The 24,087-nt window shown below is 40.3% G+C and overlaps 1 protein-coding gene and 1 non-coding gene across 2 annotated transcripts in view; one reads left to right on the top strand and one right to left on the bottom strand.

Annotated features, from left to right (window-relative positions):
- The window catches only part of MPP4 (MAGUK p55 scaffold protein 4), a 39,665-nt gene that overhangs the window by 853 nt on the left and 14,725 nt on the right, over positions 1 to 24,087 (bottom strand). Inside the window, exons 10-20 of the mRNA XM_060151351.1 lie at positions 21,893 to 21,957; positions 19,605 to 19,622; positions 16,602 to 16,640; positions 14,460 to 14,480; positions 11,448 to 11,462; positions 10,274 to 10,315; positions 8,149 to 8,319; positions 6,263 to 6,343; positions 3,091 to 3,184; positions 2,593 to 2,701; positions 1,451 to 1,585 (exon numbers count right to left, since the gene is read on the bottom strand). Coding sequence (XP_060007334.1) covers positions 1,451 to 1,585; positions 2,593 to 2,701; positions 3,091 to 3,184; positions 6,263 to 6,343; positions 8,149 to 8,319; positions 10,274 to 10,315; positions 11,448 to 11,462; positions 14,460 to 14,480; positions 16,602 to 16,640; positions 19,605 to 19,622; positions 21,893 to 21,957 — 790 coding nt within the window. The remainder of the gene's footprint in view (positions 1 to 1,450; positions 1,586 to 2,592; positions 2,702 to 3,090; positions 3,185 to 6,262; positions 6,344 to 8,148; positions 8,320 to 10,273; positions 10,316 to 11,447; positions 11,463 to 14,459; positions 14,481 to 16,601; positions 16,641 to 19,604; positions 19,623 to 21,892; positions 21,958 to 24,087) is intronic.
- Positions 347 to 450, top strand: LOC132522483 (U6 spliceosomal RNA). Its single transcript, XR_009541228.1, has one exon. It is a non-coding gene; the product is annotated as a U6 spliceosomal RNA (small nuclear RNA).

Raw genomic sequence — 24,087 nt, 5'->3', positions numbered from 1 at the left:
CACTTGGCACTAATGCATTAAATCCATTGCTACTATTTTCTTATTTGTCCACAATAATTAAAATAGTACAACTTATTGCTAATGCAATCATAAACACAAACATAAATACAGGCACTGAGATCTTGTGGCAGTACTCCTTTATAAGATGACCAGAAGCAATTTTGTTAATTTTTTAGATTGCCATAAAAATGAGAACAGAATTTGAAATGCCCATAAGACTCAGAGAATATATGCACAGACTCCACTGTTTGAAATGCAAACTGGAGAATCAAACTTTCATACGGTAGCCATTGACAAAATAATGAAGGTAAAAATAGAGAGATAAAGGACAATACAATGATACCTCATGCTCCCATCAGTAACACATATACTAAAATTGGAATGATGTAGAGATTAGCACGGCCCCTATTCAAGGATGACATGCAAATTCGTGGAGCAGTCCATATGTTTAATTTGAGCTTTGCAAGATGAAAAAGTTCTGGAGATCTGCTTCACAATATAAATAGACTTAACACTACTTAACTGTGCACTTATAATGGTTAAGATGGTAAGTTTTGTGTTTTTTTTTTTTTTTTCCACTATGCGGGCCTCTCACTGTTGTGGCCTCTCCCGTTGCGGAGCACAGGCTCCGGACGCGCAGGCCCAGCTGCTCCGCGGCATGTGGGATCTTCCCGGACCGGGGCACGAACCCGTATCCCCTGCATCGGCAGGCGGACTCTCAACCACTGCGCCACCAGGGAAGCCCAAGTTTTGTGTTTTATGTTATATGTTTTTAACCACACACACTTACATGCACACACAAACAAGTGGATGTAATATCTTGATCTAGGTGATGGTTACCTGGGTGCATACACATGTAAAAAGTCATTGAGCTGTACACTTAAGATGTATACACCTTGCTGAATGTATGTTATGATTTAAAATATTTAAAGTGTATTTAACGAAAAAAATATATATGTATATCTGGGAAAAAGAATCACTGATTAATCCCACCTGGCTTGGCCCCTCTATTATTGCTATAATCATTAATAAACATCCTTTGTGTTTTAATATATATTTATAAAGGTATCTCATATTACAGTTGAGATAATTAACTAGAGCATTTTAAAGTAAATTCAAATGCTTTTGTAAAATAAGTAATCTATTTAAAATACACACACCCAATTTCTGTGTGACTGCAAATTGTGGCTTGAGGGCCTTTTTTTTAAAAGCTAAACCCCAAAACAGGAGAAAAAAAAATGAGTAGCCTTATAGTATTATTAAACTTTATTTTAATATCTATAAATGATGTCCAGTAAAAAGGATAAATGAAACAAAAATCATAAATTTTTGTTTCATTAGAAACAAAAATTACATTCCTTAACATAGGGACGCTCTGGAAACAATACAGTAATTTTTTGACTAGGAAAAAAAACCCACAATACACTCATCTATTTCCTCTGTATCTTACCTTGAACTTCATGTCCACAAAGTAGTTTGTAATGATCTTGGCATTTTTCCGAGATTGCTTCATACAACTCATGCTAGATGGCTTTATAAATATGACATAGGGCTTCAGTTCATGGGTTCGAGCCACTTGAATACCCTACACAGAAAAATTAAATGCACATTTAAGAACAGAAGTCCTAGCAACCAAAATATCTCAGTTGGCAGAGCATGAGATTGAAGATCTAAAAACAGAAGTCCTAATTTCCTAGAATCAACATGAATGTTCTCAAAATTTCTAAGAACAGAAATTAGCAGTTATTTTTAACCAGAGTATATTCTCATGTGCTCCCAAGTCCTCAACTCTAAAAAACATTTTAATAATTAAGAGATGGAGTTCTGGAATCAAAATTAAGATCAAATACTGGTTCTTCCTCTTGCTAGCTATGACATCCTTATTGAAATCTGAGAATAGGATTCTATACATGATCTCATGGGGAAAAGACAAGGACAGACTCCCAAGGCCAATCAGCTCTGTTTCACCCTCACTTCCCTTTCTTCTTGCCATTGTCTCAAACCAGATAAAACTGACATCTTCACACTGACCACCAGTTTGACCACCAAGTGAGAACAAATCTCATGTCCCCTGATTTTCTTTAGCACACAAGATATATTTTTACGTGACTACAGAAAATACAAAGAAAATACAGGATTGTAAAAATTTGGACTACATGTTGTATGTTTTTTATCTTACCTTAACTCGCTTATTTCTGCTCTATTCCACATATGGTCTCAGGGAGACAGCTATCGATATGAAAACATAGGAACCTCACCTCCTTGTGTAAAGCAACATGTTATTCCCTCCACAGGAAGTTACCTTGATGCCTTTGTGATCAAGGTCAAAGGAAGATTCTTAGTTTTCTTTATGGCTACCTGCTCAGTTCTGTTTTGTTTTGTTTTTTTGTCTGAGAAACTAGATTTTTTTCCTCAGCTAAGACAAGATAATGGCAATTGATCCTTCAAGTAAGATCCTGGTCCTTAGATATGGGAAGTGGTCTTATCCTAACAGAATAAAGTGTCTCAACTACAACCTAAAGCATGTGCATAAAATGGATGACATGCATTCATTACTTTGGGGAGATGGGAAATACACCACCACAGACCCACCTGAGGCTCTAAGTCCATGACACAAATCTTTCCTTCATCAAGGACTGCTTGAACAGCATCCACACTAGTGCCATACAGGTGGCCTTTGTACTCACCATACTCGAGCATCCTGCAAGGGTGGGATAAAGAAAAGAACTGTTTCTACAGGTAAAATATTATTAGTAATAACATAAAGATAAACTCCAACAGAATAGAATAAAATATGTGGACCCTGATGACACAAAATGAATTAGTGGATGTTTGACAGGAGAAAACAAATATGTTAGGAGATCTAGGACTTAACTACTTCAAATTCTCTAAAATCTGCAGCTCAGTTCTGCTCCCTCTCCAAACTCAATGATTTGGTGTACTAGTAAATCAATATACATTTCCTTACTTAGTTTTCCAGAAGCAAAAAAAAATTACCCCAGGAGTTTTGGACAATGCATAAAAATAGGGGTTCTATTTTGAATGTTAAACAACCAGAGGGGAGAATCAGATTCTGGACGTCTAGCTTACCTGTGACTATACATGAGGCTTTCAAATGTTTCCTTTGACACATAGTGATACTCACGGCCATCCATTTCATAACTCTTTTTGGAACGAGTAGTATCTGACAAAAAAAGGGAATTTTAAAAAAGATTTTAGAATCTTCAAAATGTTTTACTACCCATATGCATTTGGATAAAGATGTCTGATCAAAATAAATAAATTAATACATTAATGGATAGATAAATTTAATGCTAGAACCAAAAAAGGGAGCCAGACTGGTGATAAGAAAGTAGAAGTTCTCATATCAAAATCAGCTAATCATAAGCCTTTGTTAAGTGTTCGTGGTATAAACTAGACCAGAGTGCATTATGGATTAAGCCAAGATAAGAAGGCCCTAAGGGAACTCTTGCTGTTACTTCAGAACAGGAAGTAGTGAAGTATATGTGAGCCCTAAGGTGGCTAAGGCCCCCGGGTAGCAAAACCAGCAATATCTTATGTTTAGGTAATGCATTTCCCAAGATCTCATTTCATCCTTCACATTCGTAGCTAGGTAAAAGGTTATTATCCGTAGTTTACTGGTAAGTAACTGAAGATTTTAGAGAGTAACTAACTTGCTCACAGGAATAAAACAAATGAAAAACAAAGTTGAAAACAAGCACCTAGGTGTCCTGACTCCTCCCAAACTAATGTCTCCTATTATGCCAGATTGTCTCAGATTTGAAATGGAGAAAGCTCATGACAGTCTGCAGTTTTGCCCAGATACATTAATATCCAAGTGAGATGGTGATTAGTTTTAGTGATCTCCAGAAAGGAAAGATTGGTGGAGTCTGGATTCAGTCTGATTCTTTGATATCACCACTTTGATTATAGATTCTTCAGCCTAAATAGTACCTGGTGTAGAACATAGGAGTTCATTTAGTACCTAAAAGTGATTCATTGTCTGCTCATCCATTTATTCAACTAACATATACTGAGTGCCTGTGTTCCCGCTATCATGTTAGGTTCTTAGAACACAAAGATGAATAAGAGACGGTTCCAACTCTGTGACCTGTATCTACTGCAAAGTTGCTAGTCCCTTAACCTGTATTACAAAAATTCTCCTTATTCATAAAACAATGTGTATTTGTATTTGATAAAGTTTAAGGATGAAACAGATCAACATCTGATGATATCAACACATGGAAACAACCAAGTAGCAATCTGAAACAGGCCCTAAATGATAAAAGGAGTTCCAGACATTTCAAGAAGCTCAGAAAGCAAAGGTCATCTGGGGATCATTTTTGTTTTTTCTTTATTCAAGCCTCTCTTTATATCCTTATAGTTCCTACAGTTATGCCACTTCTCCTATAGCATTTTTGTTTTTGTCTTTTGGCCACGCTGCACAGCATGCGGCATCTTAGTGCCCCAACGAGGGATCGGACCTGTGCCCCCTGAAGTGGAAGCGTGGAGTCTTAACCACTGGACTGCCCTCTTCTAAAGCTTTGTACTGAAAAAACTTCTAGTTCTCAGGTGATAGTAAATTATGTTAATATAAGCCTAAGATGACCCTTTCTCCTTGGCTTCTGTTGGACTGTATTTTATATGGTAGGTTAAAGTCTGTGAATTGGTGCATAATTCATTTTAAGGCATTCATTTTAAGCTTAAAACTGTTCACTAAATTTAAAAAGCAAAATATGGACGACATATTCCCACTTTGAATGATGGTTATCCAGACAACTAACAATTCTTCTGTGTTCTTTGGGCATTTTATTTTTATCCAGATTATTGAAAATGGTGATTTCTTTATTAGTTTTTGTTTTTGAGGTTAGTGTCCATTCTTACATATGTAAACTGCACTTGGAAGGCACAACCAATGGAATGTGATCATAAAACAACTTTGTTTTCCCTGGCCCTGGTTGAAACTCCCGTGACTCTCCTGATGGCTCTTTGGTTTTAAAAAAAAGTTCATTACCATTCATGCCAAAAACTCAGCCTCAATTTAATAATTAAAATTCTGTTCCCATGTAATAATCTAAATTATGAACTTCATTTATATTTTAGGCTTCTTCTCCCCACAACGGGCTCAGACTGGCCTCACCCAGGGAAGCCTGCCATCAGAGAAGTCAGAAGTCAGGAAAGTGAGTTTGATTCAGTTCTTCTCTTCCCTTTCATTGCATTTCTACTTCTCCTCCCCCAATTTTATAACTCTGCAAGGCTAGAGGGCAGAGAGAGAGAGAGGAGAGGTGAGCAGCACAGGAAAATTCTTACTTTAATTGATGCTGATGCTGGTTGCTCTTGGCTCCTTTTAGACCTGGCAGATGTTTAAATCTGGCTCTTTATCTCCTAGAGGATGTAGTGGCTTATTTTGCAGAGGCCACCACCACCACCAGCGCTGCTGCATATCCCAAATCCATCTCTATTCCACCTAGCCATCTGTGATTTCTTCCACACCCTCGGGTATCTGGGGGTTCAGTTTTGGCCTCCTTTTACAGAGGCTTCCTCTTGGGCAAGAACCAAGACAACCCCAGGCTGACTTTCTTCCACGTCATCCACCCAGATCTGGTCCTTGGGAAAAATCACAACTCTTTTGCTGTGACAGACTCTAAAAGGGCAGCTACCTCCCAAAATATAGCCTTTGGCCACTTCCTCTAAGCTCTCATCCTTTAGATTTTTCAGATATAATTCTGACACCAGTCTTCTGTGTCTCCCAAACAGCAGGGAACACATATTAAGCTCTTTAAGTGGTTTTCCTAACTTCTTCTCTCTTGCCTTGAGGTGAAGGGGAAGCACCCACACCCACACGCTCCTCCAGCTTGGATGGTATAATACTTATAGTTTATATAAAATTATATGTGCATGTATTAAAATTTAAAATATGATAAAGCATTTAAAAAGCCAAGCATACCGCCAGAAAGATAGTAAGTACTGAATGAATGTTATCCATTACTGCTAAATATTTAGTTTTCCTGAAAGGTTATCTATATGATTGCTAAAAAATGAAAAGAAGAGTCACCTTTTAAAAGCCTACCTAGGCTACACGCTAGTAAATCAATTTCCTCTATTAAAATAAATATAGTTAGAAATATTGAGGACTATCTCTTGTGTCTTATATTCTTACAACAAAGATGGTATAACATAGTTAAGTGAGATGAGTACATCTGCAGAGGCAAAGAAAGTTCTACCAAAACATGAACCCCTATGAAAGAAAAAGTAAACGTACGTGGCACAGCACTTTGAAAACGGTTCGGATCAAGTTCAATGAGTTGTCTCCTCAGTTCATTTACTCCAACACCAGAAGGTCCTAAACACAAAACACCATATATGGAAATTATTAGAGGTGGATAAGTAGAGTTACATGATGAAATCATCACTTCAGTCTTCCTGTTGAAGACACTTGAGAGCACATGGTATTGGGGAAATAACATAGTTTCCATTCTCATGAATTGACATAAACTCTTCCCAGAAAACTCTTGGGAATTTTCTTGGTGACCCATGGAGTAACCCACACTTCTCCAACATTCAGAAATGAGGTAGGGAATTGCAGGAACCTGTCACCCCAGCAAACTTCGTCTAATGTTGGATATTCAGAATTCTCTGGCCTCGAGTCAAATCATCTGAGACAAGCTGCCTTTTCTCTTCCCATGAAGTTCCTATCACATCATAACCAGCTTCCACAATTACAGAATTCAGGGACACATCTCCTGACAGATGGTGGAGTCAGCACCCCCATGTGCAACTGGAGAAAGGGCTGGCTTCATGAGCAGAGAACTGTGTGGTCCACAAGCCCATGCTTAGGCTACTGTGCTTGGCTTAATGCTCTTCTGCTCCCACACTGAAATTCTTAATCATTTTTTAATAAGGGGCTTTTGCATTTTTATTTTGCCCAGCATCCTAAAAATTCTGTAGCTGGTCCTGGCTGTAAGGTATGTTGTTCTGCTCCAAAGGGGCCTGCCTTGATCACAACTGGAATACACAGAGAAGATGGCAGTAAGAGGTAAGTTCCTACTGCTGCAGTAACCAGCTTTGCAGAGATCTTGGTCACAAAGTAGATCATCTCAGGGCTTCCCTGGTGGCGCAGTGGTTAAGAATCCGCCTGCCAATGCAGGGGACACAGGTTCAAGCCTTGGTCCAGGGAGCTCCCACATGCTGTAGAGCAACTAAGCCCGTGCGTCACAACTACTGAGCCTCTGCTCTAGAGCCCGGAAGCCACAACTACTGAGCCCACGTGCCACAGCTACTGAAGCCCACGCACCTAGAACCCATGCTCCGCAACAAGAGAAGCCACTGCAATGAGAAGCCCGTGCACCGTAGGGAAGCGTAGCTCCAGCTCGCTGCAACTAGAGAAAGAGTGCAGCAGCGAAGACCCAACACAGCCAAAAATACATAAAGTAAATTTTTTGAAAAAGTAGATCATCCCAGCACTATTTGCCTTGTTCTTCAGCACCAAAGATACAGTCCAGAAGACTTTTAGGCACTTCTAAAGGAGATGGTTACAAATTTCTTAAGGGAATGAATCTTAAGCATTTTTATTTCTAATATAGACTAATGATCCAGTCTGGGGGTAAACATTCATCTATGCTTATAGAACAAACTCTAAACCAGATACTAAAAAAAAATCTCGCTTATAACCTAATCATACTACATCTTCTTATTACACAGGTTCATATACACCATGGCATACTGCATTCAATTGTATACAATTAAAGCATGATCCATAACGTTTTATTTATAAACACACATAAAAAACAAGCTTTATTTATTTATTTATTTAATTTTTTTGCAGTACGCGGGCCTCTCACTGTTGTGGCCTCTCCCGTTGCGGAGCACAGGTTCCACACGCGCAGGCTCAGCGGCCATGGCTCACGGGCCCAGCCGCTCCGCGGCATGCGGGATCCTCCCGGACCGGGGCATGAAGCCCCGTCCCCCGCATCGGCAGGAGGACTCTCAACCACTGCGCCACCAGGGAAGCCCAGGCTTTATTTTTTTTTAAGGTGTTCATATGCAGGTCCATAAAGACTCTTACTTTTACCACTACTCCCAATGCAAGACTACTGAATCCAGGAGAGCCTCGCCATGGATGAGGAGACACTGCCTTCGGGGACATACCCACAAGCACGATGAGGCGGTGCTTATCTGCAGGGCGTCGCTGGTACCGCACCACCTCCTCGTACGGGGCGCCTGCTGCGCCGGAGCAGGTGCCGGCGCCGCATACCTTGGCTCGCAGCTGGCTGAGGTGGGACCAGCGGCGGCAGAGACGCATGCTGCGACGGAAACCGGCTGCGAGGGAAGAAACGCACAGGACGTGAGACCCAGGGCAGGAGAGGTCGCTTCCTGTCTCACACCGGAAGGAGCATGCGGTGATTGTGATCCGGAAGAGTTAATTAACACACATCTGTCTGAAGGTAGAAGATAGGAAGCAATACAAAGGAAAACAGCAAAATACCCCCACGTGACCTCTAAGTTGCGTCCAGCGCCTGCTATGTGCCGGGTATTGGGGATACAGTGGTCAACTAAACCAAGCCCATTTCCTCATGGAATTTACATTTTATGCAGGAGGAGAGAGAAAAATAAACTGCAACAAAAATAAGTGCTTAGAAGAAGGGTAAGTGGATAGTGACCGGGATGCTTTTTCAGGTTGGAGGTTCATTTAAGCGTCTCTGAAAAGTCAACATTGAGCAGGGCTCTGAATGATGTAACGGAGCCAGGTGAGGAGGCGTCTGTGGGGAAGAGCAGTCCAGGCTGAGGAAACAGCGTTGCAAAGGTGCAGAGAAAGGATCTTGCTTGGAGTGCTTGAGGAAGATAAGGAGGCCTGTGTACTGAGGGGCAGTGAGCAGTAGGGAGAGTGGTAGGAAATGGGGTTGGAAAGGAAGCCAGGAGGCCACACAGAGACTTGGTCAAGTGTTGGATTGTGGTCAAAGTGGGATGGGAAGTTGCTGGACGGTGGAGGGTTGGGTGTGCTATGATTTGATTTATGTTTCAGGTGGACACACTTAGACATAGGCAGGTTAGGTGGTTGCCCACCACTGTGTGCTCAGTGGCAGAGTTGGACATCTTAGTGGTGATTTCCAAACTCCTAGAATCCCACATAGTCTGCCTACTGAATCACAGGGCTTTCTGGTATTTCAGAGCCATTCCCAGGTCCTGTCAGAAGATGGAGCTAGGGACTATATGTGAATATATAAATACGCACACATTTACATTGCTTGTATCTATATGTGTTGAACACCATGAGTTCACACGAATGCCTACAATGCCAATTCGACACTACAGTTTTCATTCTAGCCTTCCTCCATTCCGTATGGGTAACTCCTTTCTCTAAGAGTGGGAAATCTAGCTCTTATTCGCCTCAATACATTTACTTATTGTATCAATTAACAGCACCTGGGCAGGATGGGGGACGCATAGTATCCAGCAGCCTGGCAGGAAGTGCCAAGCCCAAACTAGGTAAGGGGGGCATAGTGATAGAGGCTGTGAGGTGTCAGGACCCAAGTGGTGGCAGCTGCCCCACTCACTTTGGCTCCAACGACCTGCTCCAGGCTGCCATGACCCCTGCAGTGATGCCTTCCCCACGCTGCTCAAGCTCTGATGCCCCACTCTAGACTGCTTCTTCTCCACATTTGTGTAGATGCCTACCCTACTCAACCTGCCTAATGGCTTTTGGGCTGAATTATTCTGGAAGGGATGCAGAAAAATGGCCCCATTTTTTTTAAAGCTCCCCAGTGATTCCAATGTGCATCCAGACCTGGGGACCAACATTCTGCTTTACAGACCCTGCAGCCCTGCTGTTTTCCCACTGTCTCACATAAGGAGGAAGCCCAGCATGGTTTTAAATGAATGGTGAAGGTGCCTGGTCTTTCAGAAAGCTCTGCTCAGCTCATGGAAACATGAACATAAAAAATAAGTGTAGTGGTCAGAGAACTGGTCTCTTTAGAGTAAGGTGAATACATTATGGAACAGACTGGAAGAAAACAAAAGACTTGTGTTTGATGAATAATTAGGAGATATCCAATATAAACCAGATGAATTACAATAAATGATCAACACATCAGAATACTGATTATTTTTTTAAATAGGAATAGAAACCAGAACAAGGAACAAGTTTGGGAACATCCATCAGCAATAGAAGCTTTCAGAAGAGTCGGGCTCATTCATAATTCATATAATAAGTTATATTCATATGAATATAACTTAGCAAGTGACAAAGACCCACCTTCTATTAATCATTACCTACCAATATAGAACTTCTGGCCATAGCCAACGAATTCCTCCTTGTCTGTAACACAGCAAATGGCAGGAACCGAATATGGCAGAGGAGAAAGAGAACTTTACTTAGAATGGATGCATGAAATTATCTTCAAATCTTCAAGAGACACTATTTCAGTAGATGGCAGCACAGCTGACTTTATCCTTGAGCGCCTTATTAAAAAATGTCCTAAGCACTTTCCATCCTATCACATGCACCAAACTATATAGAGACACTATCCAGAAATTTAGCAATACACTGAATGTATTCTGTCTAGTATGGTTGGAACAAAAAACTATCATAGTCTTCTTTAAAGTTATAAGAAAGATATTGAGTCATAGTAAAAACATAAATTTGGGTATGCATTTTTAAATGTACCCAAAGAAAACATATTTTCAAAAAAGGAAACATATAAACTGGTCTTGGCTTTAACTCATAGATATGGTGTTCTGTAGGTCCTATAATTAATCTCTTTGTTAGAAATGGGTTTTTATTCTTTTCCCTTATGAGGTGGTTCATTCTGTATGAAATTAGTATTTGTTTTATGGCTGCAAATTGTTTCTGACTGTCCAGGACTCTGAGAGACAAAAGTTAGGAAAACTGTGCCCAGCAGTAACATCTAGAGCTTGTTTAAACTTCTGTCTCTGCTTCCACTGGGGTCTCAGAAAAATTGTCCAAAACTCTGGGAAAAAATATTATAAAAATACATTTTCAAATTACTTTTTACTAACATGTATTCTTTTTCACTTACACAACTCTGTTCTTATCATCAAAATAATATAGAAAGAGAATTTGTTCATAGAATGAACGGACATATACCTTTCTTCCTTAAGATTTGTGTTTAAACACCCATTTTAAAATATAAAGAAAACACACCAATATCAATTCCATCTTCTGGTAAGTAAGCATATTTTTCTAACTGAGAATTGGAAATAAGTTTAAAAGGAAATGTTTACTTAGGGATACAGTGATAAAGTTTAATTACTTTCATTGTTCATTTAAAAATATTCTCTATGACATTGTATATCTCATCACTGATTTCACCCTTAAAATATCATATCTTATCTTAAAATATATTCAGTCAAGTATTCATGTTGAGGCACTGAAAGATCTCAAACAGAGCTCTATTTGGCTTATCAAGGACATAAAAATGAGTAGTCACCTTCTGAAAGTTCCTCTGGAGATTTGGATAAGTGAAGAAACAGACATGAAAAAGTTAAGCCTTTGAGAAGATCAAGTTGGCAAAATAAAGACAAATAACAATGAAGACAAATGACACAAGTGAGGCATTCATGTCACCCTTAGAGAAAGTTGTAACCTGGGCAAGACCTGCCAAGGCAAATGAACAACACACAACTGGAAACTCAGAAACTCGTTGGACCTGCCTCTGCTGCCCAGCAGACAGTAACTTTTCCTGCAAGTTGCTTATCTAGACTCTCCTTGAAGGCTTTCTATCCATGCAGACTCCTCTCTACTTGGTTGGCAAAGAATGGGGCTTGAAAGAGAAATTTTCAAGGCAACCGATTTGAGCCTCTTCTTCCCTTCTCTCCCAGAGGCCATCTAGCTGCAACCCTGTAAAGGTGAGGAAGTGGTGGAAGGGCCACTGGGGAAGCTCTGCAACGAGTGTCCTCATTCCTTACCTGTCCGGGTCCAGTCACACATTTCCATCTCCAGCTGGTCCCTTGAAGACAGGTGCAACTGAACACAGAGTGTACTGTTTTCTTTGTTTTCTAGATATCTCGAAACATCCATCACCCCTGTTTTTGTTTGTTTGGTTTTTGTTGGGGGGTGTATGTTTTTATCTGTTTTTTAAAATGGCATTCCTAATTAGACTATACCATCCAGAAAGATCCAAAGAGGTCACATGATACTTCATTCAGAGAAGAGTTGGGACCAAAACTGAAGAAACTTAACTGCCCATTAAATGCTCTAAGTAACAGAATTAAGCATCATGAATGACTGTCGTTATTTATTTAGAAAAAATGCCAGCTGGGTGCCAGTTGTTCCTTAACTGAGCTCCCAAGTGAGCTGGATTCAGAATAATGTACTTGAGAGTTCTCACTCTTTCAACAAAGAGGAGTCCAGAAGGAGTGCTTTGCAGTAACTAAGGGCAGCTGCACACTTTCCTCTGCAGTGCTGTTATTAGAGAACTAGCTGCTGATTGCCCCTATTACTTCTTCATTAAAATGCTGGCTAACACTCATGCACTTACATTCTAAACACTTTACTTATATAAATTATTTTTCCCACTTTAGACGTGGGCACCTGAAGGGCAGAGAGGTTACGTGACAGATGACCCCTGGCTAGTTGGACCAGGATTCATGCTTGGAGAATCCAGCTCCAGTCCATGGCATTGACCACTGCAACATTGTCTCTCCTTTCACAGACATCACAATACATCTAAGCCTCAACCACAACTTTGGCATGTAGAGTGTCTCCCAACAAAATGATGCGTTGAACAGAGCAAAGAAGGATGACTATAATCCAGGGGAATTAAAAATTAAACCAATCCCAAACATTGAACCAAGTGTAGATCATTAAATTACCCCTAACAGGAAATTCCTTGGCAGTCCAGTGGTTAGGACTTGACGCTTTCACTGCCGTGGCTCGGGTTCAGTCCCTGGTCCGGGGACTAAGAAACTTAGATCCCACAAGCTGGGCAGCAGTCAGGCGAGGGGGAAGGTTACCCCTAACAAGCCAACTATCTAATTGAAAATAGGAAATTTAGAAGCAACATAAATGGTACATAAATAATTTAGGTGAGTAGTTCCCAACTCCATGTGTCTCAATACATTTTTTTTTAAGATTTTTTTTATGTGGACCATTTTTAAACTCTTTATTGAATTTGTTACAATATTGCTTCTGTTTCATGTTTTTGATTATTTGGCGGTGAGGCATGTGGGATCTTAGCTCCCCAGCCAGGAATTGAACCCACACCCCCTGCACTAGAAGGCGAAGTCTTAACCACTGGACCGCTAGGGATGTCCCAATGCTATCTTCCATTGTAACTAATATTTATAACAATCTCTCTAAGCTTAAAAAATGAAATTCATAGATATATTCTAACACATCATTTTAAAACAGCAACGTAATGCTCTAACTGTAATGTAAAGGAAAATTAAAAGGAAGTAATTTATGTTTTAAAAGTATGTGTTTCAAAAAGTATATATTTCAAAATATAAATCTTTGGGCATGGCTTCTCTAGAAGACATAAACTATTAGATGCTTATACCTACTTATACTGAAGAAGCATGGATTTAAAGGAAGTGAGAAGATCAGAAAATAGTCCTTATATGAAGTATAGAAAAATAGAAGAGCAAAGTAACGAGTGGAGACTAGAACAAAGAGTGTTCTGATAACAGACCAGATTTATTGGTATATATGGGAAAGAGGGAAATTGCCTTAACTGAGGTAGGTGTAATATGCCAAAGCGCTGATGAAATGGAGAAAATGAGGAAACATCATATACTTGGAAGCAAGTTAGTAATGTTAACATGCTCCAAAAGGCTGCCAGTTTTTCAAAATACTCCATGGAACTTACTTTGTTACTAATAACGTCAACATTACGTTGAGGAACAGACACTTGATTATACCATGTGTCATCAATAATGGCAATAACATATTAAAGAAAAAGAAAATAATTGGTTTGGTATAGATACCTCACTTTCCAGTTGATTTAATATCAGTATGGATTAGAATGTGTGGAATAAATTATTCGGTAATTTCAAGGCAATGTCTTTATTCTGTTTAAATGTCTCTCTCCATAATGACTGTCTTCTAAACCAATGAGCTTTTCATGTTACATCTTGTGAAAACTTACATCACTGTTGTGTACTAAAGAACTACTTACTCAGATTCCTAATGAGTTTTGTCTAGCAGGACATTCAGGACATCATGCAGGATGGTCTCACACACAGCAGGTCATCTAGCATCCCTGACTCCCACCAGCTAAAGGCCAGTAGTGTCCCCAATCAATGTGACAACCCAAAAATGCCCCCATAGGGTTCCAAAATGTCCCTAATGAGAAGCACTGCATATGGTGAAGTTTACAATATCTCATGACTATACTGTTGATGTCTTTAAGCAATTATTGTGTCATTAAAAGTGTTTAAGTTATACCAACATTTGGAATATACATTTAAAAATCAGTATAAAATATTCATGTTTTATTTACCAGATTCAAATGTTTCTTCATCTATGGTTTTCCACGGAGGCAAAAAACCAAAAGTATAGTTACATTACTATCCATACTGAGTCTATAGTTCAACAGTCTAATTCCCTGACCCTACGATTCTGCACACACACCACTTTTAAAATGTTTTTCCTAAATCAAGGCCAACTCAGTGGTGTGTCTGTGGCATATAAAGCCTTAAATGAGTATATATAAGCAGTGGGGCTGTGAGGACAAGAAGGGGTTCAGCAGGAGCTTAAAATAAATAAATAAAATCATAAAATAGAAAAGAATAAATAAAATTAAATTAAAAAGAAGCTCAGAGGGAAGGAAAAGGTGGAATGTCATGGTAAACACCAATAGATGGTTGGATTCTATACAGCTTTGCTGCTAGAGGTTTGCTTGAAGCTTTGGGGGGGTCCCTAAGCAAGGGGAGTGTGGCTAGAAGAAGGAGCATCTGAATGGCCTGGTTGGGTTAGGGTTGTTTAGGTGACTGAGAAATACCTGAGATAAACCAAGTCCCTCATCAGTTAAAATGATTCTCGTTAGTGTTTTAGAGAGACATTAAGCATAAAAAAACTAGAATTTATATGGAGAGCAATTAGAAATATATAGCAATGTTACCAACACACACATCCTTACATCAGGCAATGCTGCATCTAAGGTATACACACATTTGTGAAACGATATATTTAGCATTGTTTATAATAGAAAAGATTGGACATAATTCAAATGTCTACCAATAAGTGATTATATAAATGCACAATAACTTATTTAACCAATAAACTGTTTAAAATATATGAGGAGGCTCTTTATGTACTACGATGGAATCATCTCCAGGATGTGTATTATTAAGTAAAAAAGCCAGGAACGGAACAGTGTATATAGCATACCATCAAAGAGTACATGCACTTGTGTTTTAAAAAGAAGTGAGAATGAGGGTGTGGGAGAGGAGAAAAAAATATACATCGTTGCACAGAATATGTCTGGAGGGATGCCCAAGAAACTGAGAGCATTTACTGCCTCAAGAAAGAAAACTGAGTAGGGGAACAGGAAGAGAGGGAATTTTGCTGAATATACTTTTGTAGTTTTTGAATTTTAAATATGTGAATGTGTTACCTAATAAAAAATTTTAATTAAAATTACAGAAGGGAAATGAATAGTACTGCAAGTTAAAAACAAAAAACCCAGGATGTGTACTTGGTAAAATAAATATAATGTCAGCGTTATTCTGTAGTTGTTCTGGGAAATACATGTAAATCTTTGAAATACCCAGTACTTAAACATTTCATATCATTATTTAATGTCTAAAAACTAGATTAACCCATAAAGCCAAGACAAAGTCACCTATCAGACTAAAGACTCTTCAACTAGTCTTCCAACAAAATCCTAGTGATTCTTGAACCAATCTTAGTTCTGCCACTAAATTTGAAAAATCTTCTCCCAATTTCCAAAAAAAAATCTAGGAACAGAAATGTGAAGTATTTCTCAGAAATTTGGAACACATGACTATTGATCTATACTAGAATCTACCAGAAAATGGTATCAAACAATAACAAAATAGATATTTTGCTTTTTAAAAATCTGATATCTCGGGCTTCCCTGGTGGCGCCGTGGTTGAGAGTCCGCCTGCCAATGCAGGGGACACAGGTTCGTGCCCCGGTCCGGGAGGATCCCACATGACGCGGAGCGGCTGGGCCCGTGAGCCATGGCCGCTGAGCCTGCGCGTCCGGAGCCTGTGCTCCGCAACGGGAGAGGCCACAGCAGTGAGAGGCCCGCGTACCGCAAAATAATAATAATAATAAAATAAATAAATAAAAATTTAAAAATAAAAATCTGATATCTCAATATTTTATAGTATTTCACAATGTAACACCTGAGTGTTACTGTGTGTTCCTGTGATCATTTCCAGAATACTGCTTTCTAGAACACTTTCTAAAAGGTTGGTCTGAAGCATGGAGACATTCCTGCAGCTGTGCTTCCCTTCCATGTGTCAGAACCACAGAAAAAGGCTGCGGTGGGGGATTTATTTTACACATTTCTTCCAGAAAATAGGCCTGTGGCCCCTTTGACTGCTTCAGGAAATCTATAGCTGAGCTGCTTCATATTTCTCCTGGTGGTAAATGTATCAAGAGGAAATGCTACCTGCTTCCACACATTTCTCGTCAATCTTCATGTCATCTTCTATAAAAGAGCATAGAAAGGGAAAACTTGAAGTTAAAATGTTAGTATCACAAATGAAATTCCCTATGTATAGGCTTATGGCAATGAAACTCAGACCACCCTATAATCATGTTATTCTTACAACTATCGCTCACTCGGAGAGATAAAAAGGGCTCTACTGTACTAAATGAAAATGTAGGCTATGGGAGGCCACAGGACATCGAATGGTTAAAATTCTAAAAGCACAGGCTTTTGAATACTGGACAAATTAGTTCGCCTCTAAGCCTCATCTTCTGTCTATAAATGGGGGTAGTAATAATACCTACCACATAGGATAGGATTGAGATAATGCAGGAAAAGCTCAGGCACATGGTAAGTGCTCAACAATGTTAATTATTTTTACCTTTAGCTGGGATGTATGTATGAGAATAAAAGAATATAACTTTTAAAACTGTTCATCCTAATACTCAAAGCTCTTTACAGTGTGACCCAAACCCAGCTTTGAAAACTGCTGTCTCTTTCTTGTATCTTACACTCCTGTTAGAGCAGACTCCATTGATTCTTCCTCTGTGCCTTTGCTTAGGCTGTTCCCTTAGCCTGTAATACTTCAAGGTCCATCTCAACACTGATCAAAATGAATATCCTTGCCATGAACTGCACAGCATTTTCTTCCTACTACCTTGAATTCTCTGCTATTGCACATCTACTCTGCCTCGTAATATAATCATTTGGGTGTTTGCCTTATTAGCCCTCCTAGACAGCTCCTTGAAAAGTGGAAATCATCTTAACTAATTTTTACGTATTTTATAGAGCTTAGTGTCTTCCACATAGTAGGCACATGACCAATTATCTATTAAACTGAATTTCCCTTTTAATATCAGAATAGTTGATTTGAACATATGTTCTTAAAAAAATTTTTTTTGTCTTTCGGCACTGTATATCTTGAGCCTAGCACAATACCCACAATTCCCAGGTGATCAATAAATACTATTTTAATAAATGTCTTATATGTTGTAAAAGTGCAAATTATAGTTTGCATAATAAGCTATAATATTATAAAGTAATATAATAAATTTATCATCACTTCCTTAAAGATCATATCATTGATTGTTTTTAAGTAAAATATGCAATATGAACAATTTTATGAAATAATACTGTTTTATAGAGATAGGAGCACAGATGAACAAGTAACATAGCTGAGATTTTTAACACTGTCGTTCAATTCCTTATATTCATTTAGAGATTATTTTCCAGATCAATAATTTATAACAGTGAATTCATTAGTTCCTAGCACATAACTAGAGGGTTTTGATTTAAAGGCAAACAAAAACTAGAATTGTCATTCCTGTTTTACAGAGGCCAGGAGAGACTCTCTAATAACAGCACAAGTAGTCCCGGTTTTTCTAATATGTAACTCTGGGGTCTAAAAGAGCCACGGATTTTGCGCTCTCAAAATTAACAATTCCAGGGACTTCCCTGGTGGTCCAGTGGTAAAGAATCTGCCTTACAATGCAGGGGATGCGGGTTCAATCCTTGGTGGGGGACCTAAGATCCCACATGCTGCGGGGCAACAAAGCCTGCATGCCACATCTACTGAGTTTGGGCAACTCAACTAGAGAACCCATGTGTCGCAAACTACAAAGCCCACGTGCTCTGGAGCCCGCGCGCCATAGCTAGAGAGAATTCCGCGCGCTGCAGCGAAAGATCCCGCATGCTTCAACAAAGATCCCACGCGCCACAACTAAGACCCAACGCAGCCTAAAATAAATAAATTTTTTATAAAAAATGAACAATTCCACACTATGGGCTAGGGTGAGTGTTATGGACTGATTTGTACCCTCCACAAATGCATACATATGTTGAAATCCTAGCCCCCAGATGACTGTATTTGGAGATGGGGTCTTTAAAGAGATAATTAAGATTAAATGAGGTCATAAAGTTGGGGCCCTAATCCAAAAGGACTGGTGGCCTTATAAGAAGAGGAAAAGAAACCACACTAATCTCTATCTCTCTCTCTCTCTCTCTTCTCCCTCTCTCCCCACACACTTCTCCCACCCCGCATTCATGGAGGAAAGGCCATGTGAGCACACAGAGAGAAGGCAGCCATCTGCGAGCCAGGAAGAAAAGTCTCCTCAGAAACCAACCCTGTCAGAACATTGATCTTGGACTTAGAGTCCCCAGAACTGTGAGAAATAAATGTCTGTGGTTAAAGTCACCCAGTCTGTGTGATCTTGCTATGGCAGCCTGAGCTGACAGACAGTGGGCTTGTCACCCAGCAAGACCACAGGGACCCAAGGGCCTGTCCATGTTCCTCCTCCTCCCCTTTCCAATTTCAGGGATGAAATGTGGATGGTGGCAAAGGGGACTGCTCTTCTCTCTTCTTTTCCCCTCTCCACAAGTAGACAACGTCTTGCTTTCTTGCTTGTGTGTGTGTGTTTGGCATCATAATGAGTCATCTTGGTGTCTCAGCATGGAGAAGGGGAGAGGTGATAACTGGAGGCCCCATTTGCCCCTGATGTAGTGCCCTTCAGACAGAGAGCAGCTTTAATCCAGACCAGCTGTTTGCGACTTCTGACAATGTTCTTACCTTATCAATCTTTTCATCCATACAATGGGAACAATAACAATTCCATTACAGGGTTATTTTTAGACATTGTGCACAAAGCAGTTGAAACAAAACAGAGGATCAGTTTCACAACTTTCATTGAATTCTTACCATGTGCTGTGTTAGATTCTGGGGCTGCCTGTAAATGTTGGTTCTCCTTTCTTTTATTCCTCTCAGTGTTAAGAACAATTACACAGTGTGTGTTCTTTTGACTGACATCTTTTTATAAATTAGGGTATTAGTGATTAGCACACTATGAGGCACACAGGAAGAGCTTAATAAATAGCTGAATTGAAATTGAAGTGAATTAAGAAAACTATAGGAAATTTCTAGGAGGCTTTGGAGATGAGTTTTTTTTCCCCACAAATACTATTTCTTACCTTCTTCCATAGAAATCGCTGGGTACAGAAAAATGGTTGAAGCAGGGGAAAAAAGAGAGAGCGAGCACAATAGTTTATGCTATAGTTTATCAGATTAATTTACCTACAGTAAGAAAAGCAAAGTGCCAAAATTATTCTCTAAAAATTCAATGGAGATTTAGTAACAAAATGATAAGTGAATATCCTATAGAAACCAATAAATTTATGAGCCTTGTTGGAAATGGGATCTATTTGCTTCTGGCAAATCCTATTCCCTTGTATCCCAATAAGCTCTGTAAGAGTTGCATTCTATTCATTTCTGAATTAATGCGCTTATTATTTATTCATTATATTTTAGGAACTCAAATCTTGAATGGAAAGAAGGAAAGAAAGAGAGAGAAAGGGAGGAAGAAAAGAAGGAAGGAGGAGAGAAAGGAAGGAGAGAGAGAGAGGAGGGAGGGAAAGAAAGAGGGATGACAATTACAAGTGCATCTTCAGTAAATAACTTTTTAATAACATCTGTAAACTAACATACGCCTGGAATTTTTCAATAACTCTTGAGTAATAAAGTTGCCTATACATCCTGAGTAGTAACCCTTTCCTGAGATTTTTTTTCCCATGGTAACATTCAGGCAGAACAGAAAGATACAAAATAATATTTATTTGAAATATCATCTACAACAGTTAAAAAGAAATGACCTGATAGTTTAGAAAATGATGTACTCCATCAGAAACATCCCTGGGGCTTTCCTGGTGGCACAGTGGTTAAGAATCCGCCTGCCAATGCAGGGGACATGGGTTCGAGCCCTGGTTCAGGAAGATCCCACATGCCGCGGAACAACTAAGCCTGTGCACCACAACTACTGAGCCTGAGCTCTAGAGCCCGTGAGCCACAACTACTGAGCCCGTGTGGCATGACTACTGAAGCTCGTGAGCCCTAGAGCCTGTGCTCTGCAACAAGAGAAGCCACTGCAATGAGAAGCCCCCGCACTGCAACGAAGAGTAGCCCCTGCTCGTCACAACTAGAGAAAGTCTGCATACAGCAACAAAGACCCAACGCATCCAAAAATAAATAAATTAAATAAATAAATTTTAAAAAAAGAAACATCCCTGTGAGAGGTGACCCTTTAACTCAGTGGCTCCATACTTGGGGTTCCTGGACTCAGAGATTTGTAAGGATAATAATATGTGGCTGCAAACTCTTTTCAGGATGGACTTTGCAAAATTCTAATAGAAATGGCACATAGGCTATGCAAGCAAGTTAGATGTCAACCCGTGGCCCTACTATTTATCAGATATTGGTTAGAAGCTTAGCACTTTCACATGCCTTTGATAAATAGAATAGGAAAATGGGTTAAAGAAGTACTTCAATCTGGTTTGGTAAACAAACTTTTTCAAAGCACAGGGGAAATAACTAAAATATCACTATGAAGATTATACCATGACAAATGTTTCTGATAAAATGTCAAGTTAAAGAAAAAGATAAAAAGTAGTATTGCAACTGTTACTGTAACCATGTAAAATATGGTTCTATAACGGGAAGATAGTATGAAAATATGGTCAATGTAAAGGAATTTTAAGAGTGTTTTCTTTCAAAAATGTCTCTATAGTTGTCATCACATCTTTTCAAGGGAAAAATAATAATTTTTGCCTTAGAGAATTGAGAAGTAAAGTGGATGAGGACTCTCCATGGGCAAATCTATGTTTACTTTAGTGCCCTCCCAGCCTCCTGTCAGTGCCCCTCTCCCTCTCCCTCCTCCGGGCACCTCTTCCCCTTCTGTAACTCCTGCCAGAGAGCATTTCAGACGGTCCTTGATCAGCAGGTTCTAGCTGGGCTCTATGAGCTACTGACACCCTTCATTAAGGCTGTAAGTCGTTCACAAGCATTCGCCACCATGAATCCCTTTGCTGACCATTCCTCCGCCGCCATCTAAAATACTGTGAAGTGAACAAACTACACTCATTAAATAATAGTTCAGTCCCATGTTCACTCATCAAAGGCACACAAACTGTGCCGCTCTGCAGCCTTGCTTGCCAGTAGGTGTATAATGTATGGACTAGCTGTAGACACCTCAGGGGACTTCAAGCCAGGGAGTGATCACAAGAACATTTGCATTTTCACAAACTGAAAACTCTTCTAAATCCAAAGGAATGAATGTCTATGGTAGGATTTCAGATGGCTGCCAGGAGGCTATCTGGGGTACGGGGACATTTAAAGATCCTCTGTTGGGCGGGAAGCCAGCCCTGGGAGAGAGGGAGCTGTCTTTCTTGGGATGCACAGGCTGGGTTTGAGGTGTCAGCACACTCACATATGGTGGATTTGAGGTTGTTGTGAGGCTGATATGGCTGAGACCACCAGAACTCCCGTTGCTTCCTATGCAAAAAGAAATACACTGTGAGAAGGAAAAATAAAAAGTAATCCAGGTTAACCCAGGTGAAATAGATCCAGGATAGAATGTTTCCTAGAATTCTGTTGCTTCCAACAAAGTGAACAAGGAGATTTCACCTCCAAACACACTGTCAAATACATTCTCCAAATGTATGGCCTTTCTTATCATTCTTTCCTGCCTCACAGCATCTTTTCAGAGTCACACTGACTTAGGGTGAAAATCTGGCCTGAGACCACGAGTGCACATGCCACAGAGCTTCACTGCATGAGCCATGGCTCCTGCATCTCTGGCATGTTAGCCCGCTCCAGCTGGTCTCAGAATTTTCACCGCATGTTCTGGTCTCCCTCCCAGGCTGTGATGCTCTCTACAGTCCCTTTAGAGCCACATGAATTTCAGTTCCTTCCGTTGTCTTTTGTTTGTGCGCTAATCTAGTAAACCTGCCATTTCTGTGTGCTCCTTGCAAGACCCCCACTGGAATCTCCTTGCCACTCTCTGCTCTGAGACCATGAGGACTAATCTCATTAGGACTTTATCCCTGTGTGTGTCCTCAGGTCGTCCCTTATCCTCTGCACTTTAATCCCTGTAAGGCTCCATCCACCACCTGCCACTCCCTGAAGCCCTTTCACACACCCTCTGGAACTGGCAGTAAATCTCCAGCAAAATCTCTCAAACCTCCTCCTGCACTTTGAGTGAGCCCTTCACTTTCTTGTTCTAACTAAACCCAGGTCCCCCTGAGCTCACTGCTCCCCTGCCCCTTTTGAGAGGTGGCTCCTTCCTCTCCCACTCCCAGTGGCGTGTGGGTAAACCAGCCCGGGGAGATGAGTCCTCATGTGCAGCTTTGCAGGTTTTTCTAGTGTCAATATTCCCATTGGGGCTGATTTCAAGCTGCCACCCTGATGTCACTGACCGTGGGTGTGAGAAGGGTGCACACAGGCTCTGTGAGCTGGCTCCAGCACACCACTGCATGAGGCCCTCACTCCATGGGGCCTGGAGGTGGGGTCTGTGTCCTGCTTCTCCTGGCCATCTCCAGACTATATCCTAGATGCCCTCACTTTGAAAGCCATTTCCCCGACTCTTCTGGAAGCCATTCTCAGATTATTCCTGCTAACTCCCATGCTTTTAACACTGCTCTGTCATAATGCATGACGACTTTATTAGGCACAAAGATGTCCCTTCCAACACCCTGGCCTCTTGGTTCCTTGAGCCCCTCTCTTCCAATGACCTTCCAATGACCCCAGCCACTGCATCCCACTGTCATACCCTAGGCCTTTCAGTACCCAAAACTACAATCCCTATATAATTTCTATTTCCAGCATCCCTTTCTTCTACCAGCATCTCCTATCTTCCCAACCCCAATAATCTATCAACCCCATAGGGACCTATAATCCATTGATCTGACTTCCTTTCCACTGACCCTACCCTGTCACCTCCCCCCTTAACAAGCTTAAATGTCATGGTCTTTCATTAAAATCACTCCCTTGTCCCTCTCTTGATTTACTGATTTAAATCTGACTCCCTGTCTAATCTGGCCCTGCCCCCCAGGAAGCTGGCCAGAATCACTATAAATTTATGACCTTTAACCTTAAGTGGGCCCTTAATGCTGATGATACTGTATTTATCTAACCAATTTGCTCTCCAGTTCTCATAGAAACTTTTCAAGCTTTCTCCTCTTTCCTTCCCAATATCTCCTACCCACCCTTACTCTCAGCTTATGACATTGCTTATTCCACTGAGAAAATAAGAGCAGATGGAAGAGACCTTCCATAAACTCCCACCATATCCCTCACCCTCAGCTGTGCCCACACACTCTGGATTCCCTACTGCTACTATTACTGTGGGTGAACTGTTCATGATCCTGTATAAGGTCAACCCCTCTATTTATAGGCTCCATCACATCTCCTCCTGCTTCCCCAAGGACAACAAGAGCAGCAATGTTCCCTTCTTTCTCCTGTATCATAAAGTTTTCCCTCTCATTGGATTTTTCCCATTACCATTATCTACCCTATCTAAAAAAGTTCTCTCATACCACTCCACTTTCCCCTCTAGCTATTTGTCCATTGTTCTGCTCTGCTTTATACAAAATGTCTCAAAGAATTTTCCATGCTCATTGTTGT

This window comes from Lagenorhynchus albirostris, chromosome 6, assembly GCF_949774975.1.
Source record: "Lagenorhynchus albirostris chromosome 6, mLagAlb1.1, whole genome shotgun sequence".
Lineage (NCBI taxonomy): Eukaryota > Metazoa > Chordata > Mammalia > Artiodactyla > Delphinidae > Lagenorhynchus > Lagenorhynchus albirostris.
Note: the sequence above shows the minus strand (reverse complement) of the source record. Positions and strands in the feature narration are given on the sequence as shown.